The 16,047-nt window shown below is 44.0% G+C and overlaps 1 protein-coding gene across 3 annotated transcripts in view; it reads left to right on the forward strand.

The window, feature by feature from the left end:
- The window catches only part of LOC114815057 (galectin-7-like), a 57,675-nt gene extending 42,219 nt beyond the window's left edge, over nucleotides 1-15,456 (forward strand). The window contains exons 2-5 of one of the 3 annotated variants that reach the window (XR_005659976.1): nucleotides 6,833-6,900; nucleotides 13,362-13,401; nucleotides 14,324-14,528; nucleotides 15,214-15,456. Coding sequence is in view for 1 of the 3 variants with exons in the window: in XM_039911950.1 (XP_039767884.1) it covers nucleotides 13,791-13,834; nucleotides 14,324-14,528; nucleotides 15,214-15,324 (360 nt within the window). In the remaining 2 variants the exon portion in view is untranslated. Of the gene's footprint in view, nucleotides 1-6,832; nucleotides 6,901-13,361; nucleotides 13,402-13,760; nucleotides 13,835-14,323; nucleotides 14,529-15,213 lie in introns of those variants that run through there. The other 2 variants (XR_005659977.1, XM_039911950.1) reach the window with 2 other exon arrangements.
- Nucleotides 15,457-16,047: the final 591 nt, after the last annotated feature.

A 16,047-nucleotide genomic window follows, 5' to 3' on the forward strand; every position in this document is an offset into this window, starting at 1 on the left:
TATTATTATAATTATTTAAACTCAGGACCTCCTGACTCCCAGACCCATGTTCTTTCCACTAGAACACATGTCCTCAGAGGAAAATTTGAGGCCAGAATCTGAATGAACTAAAGCTATTTCGACTGATGAGGTTATCTTGGTTTAATATTAAGGTATCATTTTCTATACTGAATCATTCACCCAAACCAGTACATACATAAATGTGTTATTTCAGAAACAATGCAAGGTTTAATATTCTCTTCCAAATGATACTATATTTTGTAGTGGTTCTCACCAATGCAAAACTGAAAAAAAATAGTGCATACACTTAAGGAAAACAGCTCAGACATTTAGGAGATTTGGAAAGAAAAAAAGAAGCATAAGGTTTTGGGAAAAATCACAGAAATCAGGTGGAGATTGATAAGTCCTTCATTAGACCAGAGGAGAGTACATTTAGCATGAAGAACTTAGGCTGGCAACTAAATTCAACCAGACACTATCAGCTTGTGGAAATAACAAAGGTACTGGATGAAATATTGGAAATTTTTTTTTTAATTTTAATGACCCTTTATGTTTTTATGGTTGTTTCACAATAATTGCCTTTCCTCTGTTTATTTTTAATGGGATCCTTAAAAATGAAGAATTAAAAATTGCAGCATTTCAATTGTAAATAGCCCCATTTATTTTAATATTGATTAAATCACTGAGCCAACAGGACGGTTATGCACTAGATGATAAACCTCAAAAATCAGCAGCAGTTTATATGTAAATATGTAGGCTCTAGCACTGGGAAATCAAGATAGATGTGTTCCTTTTAAGGTGATGTTTCCTTCACCTAATTACACCAGGTCCTAACATTCCCTATCATAAAGGTTATTTGTGGTGTTTTTATTGTCATGACAGTTTTATATTAAAAAAGATAGTGGGGAAATACCAACAAAAGGTTCATGTATTAATGGCATTTATTGAGTGCTTACTGTATGCAGAGCATTGTACTATGTGCGTGGGAGAGTACAATACAACGGAGTTGGTAGACTTGTTCCCTTCCCACAATGGGAGGACATTCCCCCCCCCCCCCCAACAAATAGCACAATTACTAGCTTTGGTAGTGGGTAAAAAAAATTAAATACTTATAGTCTTGTGGTAATCAGAATAAGACTTGAAGAGAAGTCAATATGTTAAAATTTGGAAGGAGAGCTGGGGTCAGGATCTGTGAGATGTGATGTCAGATAAGGGAAATACAGATTGGCTGTCTCTGACAGTGGTGGTCAGATGTAGGTGGGGAAGTGATCTACTCTTTATTCTTATTGGTAGTATTATAGGGCTAAGTGCTTACTATGTATCGAGCGCTGTTCTATGTATTGGGGTAGATTCAAGTTAAGCAGGTTGTATACAGTCCCTGCCTCACTTGGGGCTCACAGTCTAAGTAGGGAGAGGAACAGGATTTGAATCCCCATTCTACTGTACAGATGAAGAAACTGAGGCACAAAGAAGTTAGGTGACTTGCCCAAGGTCACACAGTAGGCAACTGGCAAAGCAAGGATTATAACCCAGGTCCTCTGACTTTCAGGCCTGTACTATTCCTTTACTCCCCACATTTTTCCTCTGCTGTCAAGGGCCTCCTATCACCAAATGTCCCCACTCTGTCCACCCAATTTATTTTTAAAGTGGTCTTTTTCAAAATTAACTTTCAGTCTTTGTGTTCCCTACCTATCTCTGTATGCCAGTCATATACCCAAACCCTGAACCCTTATGCCTGAATTTATTTGACTGCCCCACCTTCTCTTGGTCTGTGATGTCAAGCCCATCCAACCTCTGGCTACATTGGTCCCACAAAGTCACAGGGCTGCAGCGATGGAACCAGAACAGGAGCCCCCAAAGCTGAAGGGTTTAAGTGATGAGACCAGCTACTATCCTTCAGCACATGTTTTCAACCATTCCTGTTCCTCTGGAGCATGAAGGCAACAGAATTGGTAGACACATTCCCTGCCCGCAATGAGTTCACAGTCTAGAGGGGTCTACAGTTCATTGTCATATAGTATATGCAAAACTCTAGTTAATAATACAAACAATGAATCAAAAATCAGCAGGCAGTCTATCAAAATCATAGAATGTCAAGTTCCTGGAGAACATGCCATGAGATCTGTGATATCACAGCAGCATTATTGGCTGAGAGAACCCGAGCTTCAAGAACCAATATGAGCACAGGATAGTTTCTTCTTTAGGTATACTTTCTTCATCTGTGCTACCAAAGATTATATAAAAGTCAATAACATGTGCTTTGCACATGTCTGTCAAGTATAAAGTACCACATTATGCTCTTGGGAGTTCCAATAAAGTTTTGACACAACCCTTTCCTCAGTAACCTTACAACCCTTACTTTGAAAAATTGTATAGTAAACACACCTAGAATGGTGTGATTGTTATTTCTTGGAAGGCTTTCCGAATCTGAAAGAGCTCAGTCCCACAAAGCTTTTTATATTTGGTTCAATGTTCCTTCTCTTTATTTTCCCTAACTAAACTCTTTAGTCATTGAATTTGCCTTTGCTAAATGCTTGCTCTGTGACCATGGGCAAGTCACTTCACTCTCTGTGCCTCAGTTCTCCTCTCTAATGAAACTGAGCCCCCTGTGGGATAGGAAAGTTTTTTAGGGTATTTAACTGCACATTATGTGCTAGGCACTGTGTTGATCCTGGGGTAGGTGCAAGATAATTGGGTTGGGTACAGTCTCTGTCCCACATTGGCCTCATGGTTTTGATCCCCATTTTATACATAAGGTAACTGAGGCACAGATCATTTAAGTAATTTGCTCTAGGTCACTCAGCAGAGAAGTGGTAGAGCTGGGATTAGAACCCAAGTCCTCTGGCTCCCAGGTCCAAGATCTTTCCACTAAGCCATGCTACTTCTCGATTTATTGAGCAGTTATGGTGTGCAGAGCACTGTGCTAAGCCCTTGGGAAAGTACAGTACAAAAGTCTTCATAGATATATTCATTGCCCATATGTAACTTACATTCTGTGGGGAGGACTACATTAAAATAGACAACAGATAGGGGAAATATAGCATATGGATTTATATAAGGGCCAAGGAGCTGGATTGAGTAAAAAAAAATTACTTAAGAGATATACAGCCAAGGGTATAGTCAATGAAACGGAAAAATCAGATAAGGGAATGAAAAGGCTTACTCTGGAAAGATCTTTTGGAGGAGATGCAATTTTTAGGAGGGTTTTGAAGATGGGGAGAGTACTGGACTGTAAGATATGAAGGAAGGGAATTTTGAGCTTGAAGGAGAATGTTGGTCAGGGGTGGGTGGCAGGATAGATGAGAACAAGGTACAGAGATTAGGCTGGTGTTAGAGGAGTAGAAAGTGCAAGTTGGGTTGTAGTAGGGAGATCAGTGAGAATAGATAGGAAGAAGAGAGTTAACTGAATGCCTTAAAGCCAATGGCAAGGAGTTTCTGTTTGATGTGGCGATGAACAGAGAAGGTTTTGAGGAATGGGAAGATATGGACTTATGTTTTAATTTGTTGTTTTTTCTAGAAAAAAGATGTGGGCCGCAGGGTGAAATGAGGACTAGAGAGGGGAGTGACAGGAAGCATCTCAGTTCTCTTTCTGACAATGTATGGGGATACTCAGGGATGAGACTGCTTGAAGCACATTTATTATTACTATTGTTATTTAGTACTTACTATGTGTCAAACACTATTCTAAGCACTGGGATAGATACAAGATAGTAATATAAGACATTATCCCTGCTCTACATGGAGATCATAGTCTAAATAGGTTAAGGAACGGGCATTTAATCCCCATTTTACTGTTGGGAAATTGAGGTACAGAGAGGTTAAGTGATTTACCCAAGGTCACACAGCAAATAATTGACAGAGTCAGGATTAGAACCTAGGTCGTCTGACTACCAGGCCTATACTTTTTCCACTAGGTCATGATGCTTCTCTCCCCTTGACAGTGTAAGGTTTTTGTGGTCAGGAAATGTCACTTCATTATTCTATACTTTTCAAGTGACTGGTACAGTGCACTGCAATAGGGTGCTTGATAAATAATGGCTTCTCCTACTAGATTGATTAGTATTCTTTGGCTACCTAGAGCAAAGACAAGCCTATCTACTAATCAAAGTGACCTAGAATGCTAACTCCAGGAAATGTTGAAATTTTTTACTTTCCCTCAGTGCTCTACTATTCCCTTTGTGAGACCTAGTGAAATGGGAAGTGGGAGAAGAAATGCTTAATTTCATCATCTTCATTAATACCTTTCTTTACTACTGCTTCAACCATCCACTCCCACACATACTGATATCTCCCTGCCAATAGCAACAACTTTGAACCCAAGCAGCAGTTATACAGGGTTGTAGGTGTTAATCACATAAGAGTTGTCCTTTGGATTGAAGATGATGCTACTGAGAGTCAGATTCTTCATGGGTGTGAGTGGCACATTGAAACTGTTTTACATTTCTGTCAGTGCTTATCCATAAAAATAGCAGTGCCTTTCTCTGGCTTTCATTCATTCAGGGTGACTAGTACTTAGGACACCAATATTTAAGAGGGGAAAGATTTGTCCCATTCTTCAGTGCTTAGTAGTAGGACAGTACTTGACACACAACAGTTGCCATTTAAAAAAAAAAAAAAGTTCTTTCCCTAGAAGTTTGATTTTTGCACTGAGTCATTAAACCCTGGGAAAAGGATGGCATATTGGAAAGAGCACAGGCCTGGGAGTCATACGACCTGGGTTCAAGACCTGGCTGTACCACTTGTCTGCAGTGTAACTCTAGGCAAGTCATTACTTTGTCCCTCAATTACCTCATCAGTAAAATGGAGATGAAATCCTATTCCTTCTTCAATTGTGAGCCATGTGTGACAAGGACTACCTAACCTCATTGTCTTTTACTACCCCTAGTACAGTGCCTGGCAAATGACAAATGACATTAAAAAAAATAAAATAACTCTCATTTAGTCCCCTTTTGCTTAGTGTCATTATCGCAAGACCGCTGGTATGGAGACTGGGAGCAGTGTGAGATCAAAGAATACTATATCTCTGAGCCAGCATTAGATATCACAGTGCCATCGCCTATTTTGTAAGCCACTGTCGAGTTGGATGCTTGGAGTAACTTAGTAAGGATCAGGGGATGTGTCTGTTAATTGTTGTTTTCTCCTAAGTACTTAGTACAGTGCTCTTCACAGAGTAAGTGCTCAAATACTATTGATCAGGGGAGTCTTTTCTATTTTTTTGCAAAAGAAATGCAAGAGAAATAAAGAGCAGCAAAAGCACCAAATAAAATTCAGGTGTCCTTCACTGACCTATAATACACTGTACACAGTGTAGGACTACACTGACCTATAGTAAGCATTTAACAAATATCACATTTTTTAGCAGAGCTGGGAAATGTCAGGTTTATCAGAAAATATAAGGAAAGAGAGTTGTTTCAATCGATCAATCAAAGGTATTTTTTGAGCATATGCTATGTGCAGAGAACCGTACTAAGTGCTTGAGAGAGTTTCAATAGGCAGTACAGTTTAACACAAATCTTTTTTCAATCCCTGGGGAAATTTGCAAGAACTACAATTGTCCAACTGCATAATAATAATTTGGTATTTGTTAAGTGCTTGCTATGTGTCAAGCACTGTTTTAAGCACTGGGATAGATACAAGATAATCAGATTAGTTAAGGTTGTGAGCCTCACGTGGGACAACCTGATTACCCTGTATCTACCCCAGCGCTTAGAACAGTGCTCTGCACATAGTAAGCGCTTAACAAACACCAACATTATTGTCCCACATGGGGCTCACAGTGTCAGTCCCCATTTTACAGATGAGGTAACTGAGACACAGAGAAGTTAAGTGACTTGCCCAAAGTCACACAACAGACAACTGGTGGTTACCTTCCCCAAGTCACCACTCTGAGGAAGAACATTCTCTCCAAGCAAGGTTCACCCAGTATCCTCAAGCTTTCCATTTTTAGGCTGTCCAATGAATCCCAGTGCTGAATTATTTACTCTACATCTAGCCAGCATCCCAGGGACATTTCAGATGTGGAGAAATAATAATATAATAATGTTGGTATTTGTTAAGTGCTTACTATGTGCAGAGCACTGTTCTAAGCGCTGGGGTAGACAGAGCGTAATCAGGTTGTCCCACGTGAGGCTCACAGTCTTAATCCCCATTTTACAGATGAGGTAACTGAGGCACAGAGAAGTTGTGACTTGCCCAGTCACACAGCTGACAAGTGGCAGAGCTAGGATTCAAACCCATGACCTCTGACTCCCAAGCCCGTGCTTTTACCACTGAGCCACACTGCTCCTCTATGTTAGCCAGGAAGCATGGTGTAGGTGTTCCTTGCTGCCCCAAAGACTTTCTTTTTGGGCTAAGCTAGGGAAACAACAGGTTAGTCAAAGACAAATGCAAACACAAAAAGGTGAGTAGTGCTCATCTTGTTGCTACTTGTTGCTTTTCTGTATGTTCACTATTACATGCTTATACAATGCTCTAACCCAGAATATTTATGCAGATGGACGCAATACAGAGGTATACACAGGTATACATTTACTGGGTACAGAACAGTGTTCTAGGAACTTGATAACACACAACAGAAGGAAAAAAGGCACAATTTTAAGATAGGTATGAAGCATTGATTCATATGATCATAACAGAAGTCATTTGATAAATAGACAAATGAAAGCTAAAGGTGCTGATAAGGTGATATGATCAGGAAGATGATAATGAAATGGGTGTGGGGGTTCCAGCAGTTCTGCAATTTTAAGATTTGAATGTATAATGATTTTGGCTGGAGGCAGTATTGTTGCTATTATTACCTACAACAAGAATCTTGTGGCATATTCCCTTACAGCACATTGATTTGAAAGAGCAACCTAGAAGAACAATACTACTGAGTACTGGATGTGTATGGTATCTAAGGTATTTACAAATTGAAAAATAGATTTTATTTTCACTTACATTATTGAACTGCCAAGTCTAAAGTTGCCAGAGGCCATGAACTGCCAAGCCCAGAGGTTCCAGAATGAATTCCTGGAAAGACCTACCACATATTAAACCCTGGAGAGGTGCCTACTGCAATAGATACTTCTGTTTTCATGATGGTGACATTTCTCTGTTAGGAACTAAATTGAGAATGCTCTTCAGTATCCATTTAATATATGTCAGCAGGAAAATATCCTGAGCTTGATTTTTTTTTCTTAAGGTGAATTAGACATTTTGGAAGGTATATTCACTTTAGACTACTTAGATAATATCTATTGAAGCAAGTGTTTTGGAGAAGTAGAGAGGAGATTACTTGAAGCAAAAACAAATAAGCAAACAAAAATACAAATTTGCTTTAATTACCTATTTTAGGAAAAAAAGGTAGCTCTTTTTCCATTTTCATTATGCTAGTATAGAGCTGCCCTAACATCCTAAAATAGCAATTGCAAGATTTACACAATATGAAGAGCTAATTTATTTACTTGGGGTCACTTTTACCATGAACCCTTCAGGATGATTAGAACACGTTTTCAACTTTTTGTTTTTGAGGTTACATTTCTATCAGGAAGGTGCATTGCTAAATTTGACATTATTTATATTTATAGTTCTCAATAGTCCTTTCTTATTTTATTTTTATTTTCCTGATTCTTCTTAGACATGGGGTAATGTACTCCCCAGATATTTATAATTAGATTGCCTGCCTTTAAGGGAGGAAGTAAATCTGGAAATACAATAATGGAAATATTGTTTTCAGTGCATTACATACATTGTATATCATGGATTATTGAGTATACTGATGTTGTCATGAATCTAAGCTACTGAATTCCCTTTTTCAGCTCACAAGTCTACTGGTTGAATTCTCTTTTTTTTTTAGCTCATAGCTGCTATAACAATAATAATAATGTTGGCATTTGCTAAGCGCTTACTATGTGCAGAGGACTGTTCTAAGCACTGGGGTAGATGGAAGGTAATCAGGTTGACCCACGTGAGGCTCACAGTTAATCCCCATTTTACAAATGAGGTAACTGAGGCACAGAGAAGTGAAGTGACTTGTCCACAGTCACATAGCTGCCAAGTGGCAGATCCAGAATTTGAACCCAAGACCTCTGACTACTAAGCCCGGGCTCTTTCCACTGAGCCTCGCTGCTTATTATGGTATTTGTTGAGCACTTACTATTTGCCAGGTACTATGAGGTAATTTCATATACCATACTCAAATACTATTGATCAGGGGAGTCTTTTCTATTTTTTTGCAAAAGAAATGCAAGAGAAATAAAGAGCAGCAAAAGCACCAAATAAAATTCAGGTGTCCTTCACTGACCTATAATACACTGTACACAGTGTAGGACTACACTGACCTATAGTAAGCATTTAACAAATATCACATTTTTTAGCAGAGCTGGGAAATGTCAGGTTTATCAGAAAATATAAGGAAAGAGAGTTGTTTCAATCGATCAATCAAAGGTATTTTTTGAGCATATGCTATTAGATACAAGCTAATCAGGTACTGTACTAAGCAGGATACAGGCAAATCAGGTTGGATATAGTCCCTGCCCACATGGGGCTCACAGTCTTAATTGCCATTTTTCACATGAAGTAACTGAGATGCAGGGAAGTGAAGTGACTTGTCCAAGGCCACAAATCAGACAAGTGGAGGACCTACGATTAGAGCCCATGACCTTCCGACTCCCAGGTCCATGCTCTATCCACTACACCATGCTGCTTGATCATCTTTTCTCAGCAAAATTTAAAAGTGGAAAAAAAAATATGTTTATAGAGGACATCTCCACTGCCCCTTATGCTTAATAATAATAACAATAATAATGATAATAATAATAGTGTTAAGCACCTAAGCACATGTGGCACTATAATAAACACTGGAATAGATACAGCAACCCAACACTTAGAATAGTGCTTGGCTTATAGTAAGTGCTTAACAAATGCCATCATTATTATTGTAACAGTCTCCACGTGGGACTCACAGTTTATTGATATTGAATCCCCATTTTGCTGATTAGGGAACTGAGACATGAAGAAGTTAAATGCCCTGCCCAAGGTATACTTGAAGCAGTATCTTTTCCTATTCATTTAGCTGAGTCAATTAGAGTGAAGGATTCGGGAGGAAATAGGGTGAGGCTGGGTACTTGGAGAGGGAAGCCCTAGACAATTTTGAGGTGAGAGGGAGTGTGTGCTTGGGAAAACAGAACACAGAGAAAGCACACAGAAACACAGGGTGTTGAGACCCTGAATTGACAGAAGATGTGGGGGGTGGTGAGCGGGGCAGGGGGCTGGGGGAAGAGAGAGGGGAAATCAGAACCGATCCTGGGTGAGGGTTAGGATAGCCTGGAGGTTCAGAATCCAGAGTTAAGACTGTAGAGGAGTGAGGTTCCTGCCCCTGAAGGGTAAAAAGAATGCTAAAAAAGCCTGCTTTTGAAGGACTCAGAGGGCAAATTTGGAAACTGGGATGCCTTGAGAGAAGAGGGAAAAACACCAGAAGACTGAGAACTCTGGTATAGAATGCCTACAGAGAAGTTCAGAGGGGCCTGAAAGCAAAGCATTAGCAAGATTAATGGGATTTGAACCAGAATTTTCACTGTTACCTAGCTAAGAAACTGTTAAACAATGTTGATATCTCAGATCTTGGAGTCCTTCTATAGTAGGGGCTGAAAGAGAAGCTCTGAGGACCAGGGAGACGCATACACTTGGGAAATTATGGAAGGGGGAGGGAGCCCTTTTTTCATGAGCTTCCTGAAGCTATCCCTACAAGAGGGGTAACATCTCCACTTTTCTAATCAGTGGAGTAGAATCAAGTTAATCATGTTGGACACATTCCCGGTCCCACCTGGGTCTCATAGTCTAAGTAATAATAATAATGATGTTGGTATTTGTTAAGCGCTTACTATGTGCAGAGCACTGTTCTAAGTGCTGGGGTAGACACAGGGGAATCAGGTTGTCCCACATGGGGCTCACAGTCTTAATCCCCATTTTACAGATGAGGTAACTGAGGCGCAGAGAAGTTAAGTGACTACAGCTCCTTCCCCTTGTTGTCTCAGGCCTGCCCTTCTCCTTCAGACTCTTTATGCCCTTTGGACTTCAAAACCCTCCCAACATGATTCCCTGCCCTCAGCAAGCTTCCAGTCTAGTGGAAGAAACAGACATTCAAATAGATTACAGATATGGGGACGAGATTGAGTATAAGGACGTGGAAGAGAAAGCTGTGGGAGTGAGATGAGGATCAAACTGCTCGAGGGATCCATTCCCAAGCCTACAGGTGACGCAGAAGGGAGGGCAAATAGGGTGAGGGAATGAGGAGTTAGGGAGGACTCCTTGGAGATGTGATTTTGGTGATGGAGAGAGTGGTGGTCTGCCAGATATGAAGCGGAAGAGGGTTCCAGGCCAGAGGGAGGCTTGATGGCGCGAGAGGGGAGATCGAGTCACCTTACGAAGTTTGGTGCTGGAGAAACGAAGTGGGTGGGCTCCGTTGGTGTGGGCGAGTAGAGAGGCTAGGGAGGAGGGAGAGTGCCTTAAATAATAATAATAATAATTTGATAAACAGTCACTTTGTTAAAGGACATTTGTTAAACGGCCACTGTGTGTCAAGCACTCTTCTTAGTGCTGGGGTAGATACAAGCTAATCAGGTTGAGCACAGTTCATGTCCCACAGGGTTCTCCACTGTCTAACGACCATTTTACAGATGAGGGAACTAAGGCACAGAGAAGTTAAATGACTTGCCCAGGGTCACACAGCAGACAAGAGGCTGGGAGGAGCTTCTGTTTATTGATTGGTTGTTGTCTGGCAATGTCAGCACTTAATCAAGCCCACCTTGACTGCTGCATCAGCTTCCTTGCTGACCTCCCTGCCTTTCTTCCCTCTCCAAGCAGTCAACTGTATTTACTGAGCACTTACTATGTGCAGAGCACTGTATTAAGCACTTGGGAGAGTACCACAGAACAATATAACGGACACGTTCCCTCACAGCATCAAGCCACAGTCTAGCGGGAGAGACGGACTTTAATATAATGTCCAGTCCATACTTCATTCTGCTGCCCGGATCATTTTTGGAAAACGACATTTAGTCCATGATTTGCCATTCCTCAAAAACCTCCAGGGATTACCCATCCATCTCCCCATCTGACGGAAACTCCTGACCGTCGGCTTTAAGGCACACGATCAGATCACCCCCTCCTGACTGACAGAAGGGAGAGAGAACAGGCGATATTCATTCACTCAACTGCATGAATTGAGCGCTTACTGTGTGCAAAGTACTGTACTAGCCGCTTGGAAGAGTATAATACGACAACCAAGGACTGTAGTCAAGGAAGGCCTCTTGGAGGAGATGTGATTTCCGAAGGGCTTTAAAAGTGCCGAGATGGAAGCAGGGTGGTTTAGTGGAAAAAGCACCCGCTTGGGAGTCAGAGGGCCTGAGTTCTAATCCCAGCTCCACCATTTGTCTGCCGTGTGACTTTGGGCCAGTCATTTTACCTCTCTGTACCTCAGTTCCCTCATCTAGAAAATGGGGATTCAATAACCCTTCTCCCTCCTACTTAGACTGTGAGCTCCAGGTGGGATCCAGTTACCTTGGTAGTTGGTTGGAGTGGATAGAGCATGGGTCTGGGAGTCAGACAGTCATGAGTTCTAATCCCATCTCTGCCACTGGTCTACTGCGTGGCCTTGGGCAAGTCACCTTTTCTCTGTGCCTCAGTTAGCTCTTCTGTAAAATGGGGATGGAGACTGTGAGTTCCTGGTGGGAGAGGGATTGTGTCCACACAATTTGCCTTTACCCACCGCAGCATTTAGTACAGTGCCTGGTACTTGCCACAGTTATTATTATTACCCCAGCACTTTATATGGGGCTTTGCACATACTAAGTCCTTAACAAATGTTACAATCATTACCGTTCCTCTTTGATTCCCTACTTCATCCCAGCCTGCACATTTTGCTCCTCCATCACCAACCTACTCACCGTACCTCGTTGTCGTCTATCTCACCACCCTCCCCTTGCCCACTTCCTGCCTCTGGCCTGCAACACGCTCCTCCTTCATATCTGAAAGACCACCACTCTCATCAGTTTTAAAGCCCTGCTAAAATCACATCTCCTCCAAGAGGCCTTTCCTGACTAAACCCTTATTTCCCCTCTTCGCCCTGTGCCCTTTGACCTGAACCCCCTACTCACTTGATATCCACCCCCATCTCTAAAGCACTTATGTAAAATCTGCCATTTCCCTTCTCTATAATTGATTTTCCTCTCCCTATAGAATGTAAGCTCCTGTGAGCAGGAATCACGTCTGCCAACTCTATTAATAATAACGATGGCATTGGTTAGGCACTTACTATGTGCCAGGCACTGTCCTGAGCACTGGGGTGTATACGAGCAAAACAAGTTGGACCCAGACCCTGTCCCATGTGGGGCTCACATTGTCAATCCCCAATTTACAGATAAGGCAACTGAGGCACATAAGAGTGAAGGGACTTGTCCAAGGTCAAACAGCAGACAAGCAGCAGAGCCGGGATTAGAACTCATGACCTTCTGACTCCTAGACCCGTGCTTTATCCTCCACACCATGCTGCTTCTCTGCATTGTACTCTACTGCATTTTACTTTCCCAAGTGCTTAGTTCAGTGTTCAATAAATAACTGATGGTTGGGCAACCACTGGAGATTTTGGGGGAGTGAAGACATGAAAAATGATTTTTTTTTTTTTAGAAAAATGGATCAGGCAGCAGAGTGAAATATGGACTTGAGGTTGCCTACTTGTTTTGCTATCTGTCTTCCCTTTTTAGGCTGTGAGCCCGTTGTCGGGCAGGGATTGTCTCCATCTGTTGCCGAATTGTAGATTCCAAGTGCTTAGTACAGTGCTCTGCACACAGTAAGCGCTCAATAAATACGATTGAATGAATGAAGTCACTTAACCTTGTGCCCTGGGCTTTGCCCAGCATCAGGAAGAATGAGGGAGCGCATCGTGTTTACTGAGCACTTCCTGGGTGAAGAGCCCTGTACTAAGCGCTTGGGGGAGTACAATAGAACAGTGTAACAGACACATTCCCTGCCCACAATAAACTTACAGTCTAGAGGAGGAGACGGACATTAAAATAAAGACATAAAATGACAGATAGGGACATACGTGGTATGGGGCTGGGAGGGGGAACGAAGAAAGGGAGCAAGTCAGGGTGATGCAGAAGGGAGTGGGAGAAGAGGAAAGGAAGTAAAAGGGGGAAGGCAGAGGCCAGAGGGAGGTGTTGGGGGGTACTTGAGGGGGTGGGTAGGGGAGATCAGTCTCGATTGGCCTCTGAAATTCCTCCTCGCAACTCAAGTTCCATATAAGTACAGTGCCTGGCACATAGTGCTTAGCAAATACCGTCATCATTATATAAGGCATCATTGGGGTTCTCTCTGCTCAGGGCACTTGGAACAGCGGTGACAGCAACAGTCATTACCTTGGTAAGTGGTGTCCGGGGAGTGATCCTTCTCCTCCACCCCCACGCCGCCCCCTCTTTCCTCCCTCTCCTCTCCGAGGGCTCACCCATCCCTACTCTCCAGCACTCACTTTTCCCCTCTCCACCTTCCTCTCCCCGGGTAAACCTGAAGCAAAGAAGCGTCCCCAGACTCCTGCCTTCCTCGGTTCAGCTTTGGGATGGAGGGGAGGGGATTCTGGGAAGGGAGAGGGAATCCATTTCCACCTGGACACCCCCTGCGAAGAAGTAGAGAACTCAGGTGACATCGGGTGACCTCCGGAATTATGAGGTAACAGTGCCTGTCTTCCTTTTTCACTCTCTCCCATCCAGTGTGTCCCCTACAGATCTTACTTCCCGGGAGGCCTGTCCCGGGGGATGGTTCTGACGATACAGGGGATCCCATCCTGCACTAATGGCTGGTAATGTCCCAAGGGTGGGGGCTGGGAGGGAGGCACAGGAAGAGGAGAGGAGGGAGGCCGATTAGCACCTGGGAAAGCTAAAGGAGCTTAGCTTGGCTAGGAAAGAGCCCGGGTCCGGGAGTCAGAAGGACCTGGGTTCTAATCCCAGCCCTGCCACTTGTCTGCTGGGTGACCTCTGGCAAGTGGCTTCACTTCTCTGGGCCTCAGTTACCTCATCTGTAAAATGGGGACTAAGATTGTGAGCCCCTTGTGAGACAGGGACTGTGTCCAACCTTTTTAGCCTGCATCTACCTCATCACTTAGTATAATGCCTGGAACATAGTAAGTGCTTAACAAGTACCATTTCAAGGGTGAAGAAGTGAGGCCCGCAGGTCTCTTCCGATATTTTTTTTTTTTTGGAATCCTATTTGTTAAGCGTTGACTAGGCATCAGGCATTGTTCTAAGTGCTGAGGGAGATGCCAGTTAATCCTCCCACCCTGCCTATCCAGGTTCAGGCTGGACCTGCTGTGTGGAGACAACCCCAATGCTGACATCGCCTTCCACTTCAACCCGCGACTCGATGCCCAGCACACCGTGGTCATGAACAGTCAGGTGAGGGGCCGGTGGCTGCATGAGATCCGGACCCCTTGCCTGCCCTTCCAGGGGGGCCAACCCTTCCACCTGAGCATAAAAGTGGAGGAAAATTGCTTCAAGGTAACAGGATGGGGGGGCGGGGAGGGAAGAAAGGGGGAGGCACAGCAAACGACGCCTTTCCTCTGGGTCTGGGGAGGGTCCCACCCCCTCTGACCTGGGTGAACTCTTCGGTCGCTCTCCCCGCTTCAAAGCCTTAACGAAGGTACGTCTCCTCCAAGAAGCCTTCCCTGACTGTGCCCTCCTCTCCTCTCCTCCCATTCCCTTTGTGTCGCCCTGACTTGCTCCCTTCATTCATTCATCCAGCCCAGCTCCACAGCACTTATGAATTAATTATTTTATTTACTTATTTATTTATGTATATTAATGTCCATCTCCCCCTCTAGACTAAGAGCTCATTGTGGGCAGGGAATGTGTCTGTTTATTAAGTGTTTAGGACAGCGCTCTGCACATAGTAAGCACTTAATAAATATGGTTGAATGAATGAATAACCCTGGCTCAGGCCAATAGGTCCCACCTCATGGAGTCAAGAGTGACCCCCTCCCTCCACTTCTCCCCAGGACCACCCAGGACAGGCACAACCCCCCTCCCATCTTGGGGAAGCCTGGAATTGCACTGACCCAAACCCAGTCGGATGCCTTTTCGGCTGGCTGGTTCCAGCTCCCCTCCAGCATCTGGCCGAGAGGACCTAGGCTTCCGGCCTTCCCAGTCCCTCACCTGCCTCTCCCCTCTGCTTCTGCTCACGTAGGTCTTCGTAGACCACCGGGAGTTCTGGAGCTTTGACCACCGGCTGGACGTGGAGGAGGTGAAGGCCCTGGAGGTGTCAGGGGCCGTGACTCTCTGCTCAGTGTGCACCTAAGGGCTCCCCGGGCAGACCAGATCAGCAGCTGGAGAGGGGGGCGGCGACCTCCTGGAACAACGGTTTGGAGTGTGCAGGTTGGGGGGAGGGGTGTTGCTAGTCCTCCCGTGGGGGTGAGGAAGGGATTTGCAATCTTTGATCTGATGAAAGTTGATAGCCAAGCACCACAGCTTCCTGTGTCATCTTCTCGGCTCTCTGAGGGTGAGGGGGTGAAAGAGCCCGGGTGGCCAGCTGTCACATTCCTTGTGCCACTCTTCCCTCCCTCTCCATCTCTAATAATAATAATGGTATTTGTTAAGCCCTTGCTATGGGTCAAACACTGTTCTAAGTGCCGGGGTAGGTTCGAGCTAATCAGGTTGGACACAGTCTCTATCCCCCATGGGACTCTCAGTCTTGATTCCCATTTTACAGATAAGGTCACTGAGGCTCAGAGAAGTGACTGGCCCAAGATCACATAGCAGCCAAGCGACGGAGTCGGGATTAGAACTGAGGTCCTTCTGACTCCCAGGCCTGTGTTCTAGCCATTAGACCAGGTTGATTCTCTACTCTGCTGATGGTCCTTCCTACCACCCTCTCCTCTCTCTCTCTCCTCCTTGAGAGTAGAGCTGAAGGAAGGAAATGGTGGATGATCCCAGGGGCATCCCGCTTTCTCCCCCACCTCCCTGGAGAACTGGACATCCCAGAAACGTCAGGAATGGGGGTGAGGGGAGGGAGGAAAGGTAT

The sequence above is a fragment of the Ornithorhynchus anatinus genome, chromosome 1 (genome assembly GCF_004115215.2).
Source record: "Ornithorhynchus anatinus isolate Pmale09 chromosome 1, mOrnAna1.pri.v4, whole genome shotgun sequence".
NCBI lineage: Eukaryota > Metazoa > Chordata > Mammalia > Monotremata > Ornithorhynchidae > Ornithorhynchus > Ornithorhynchus anatinus.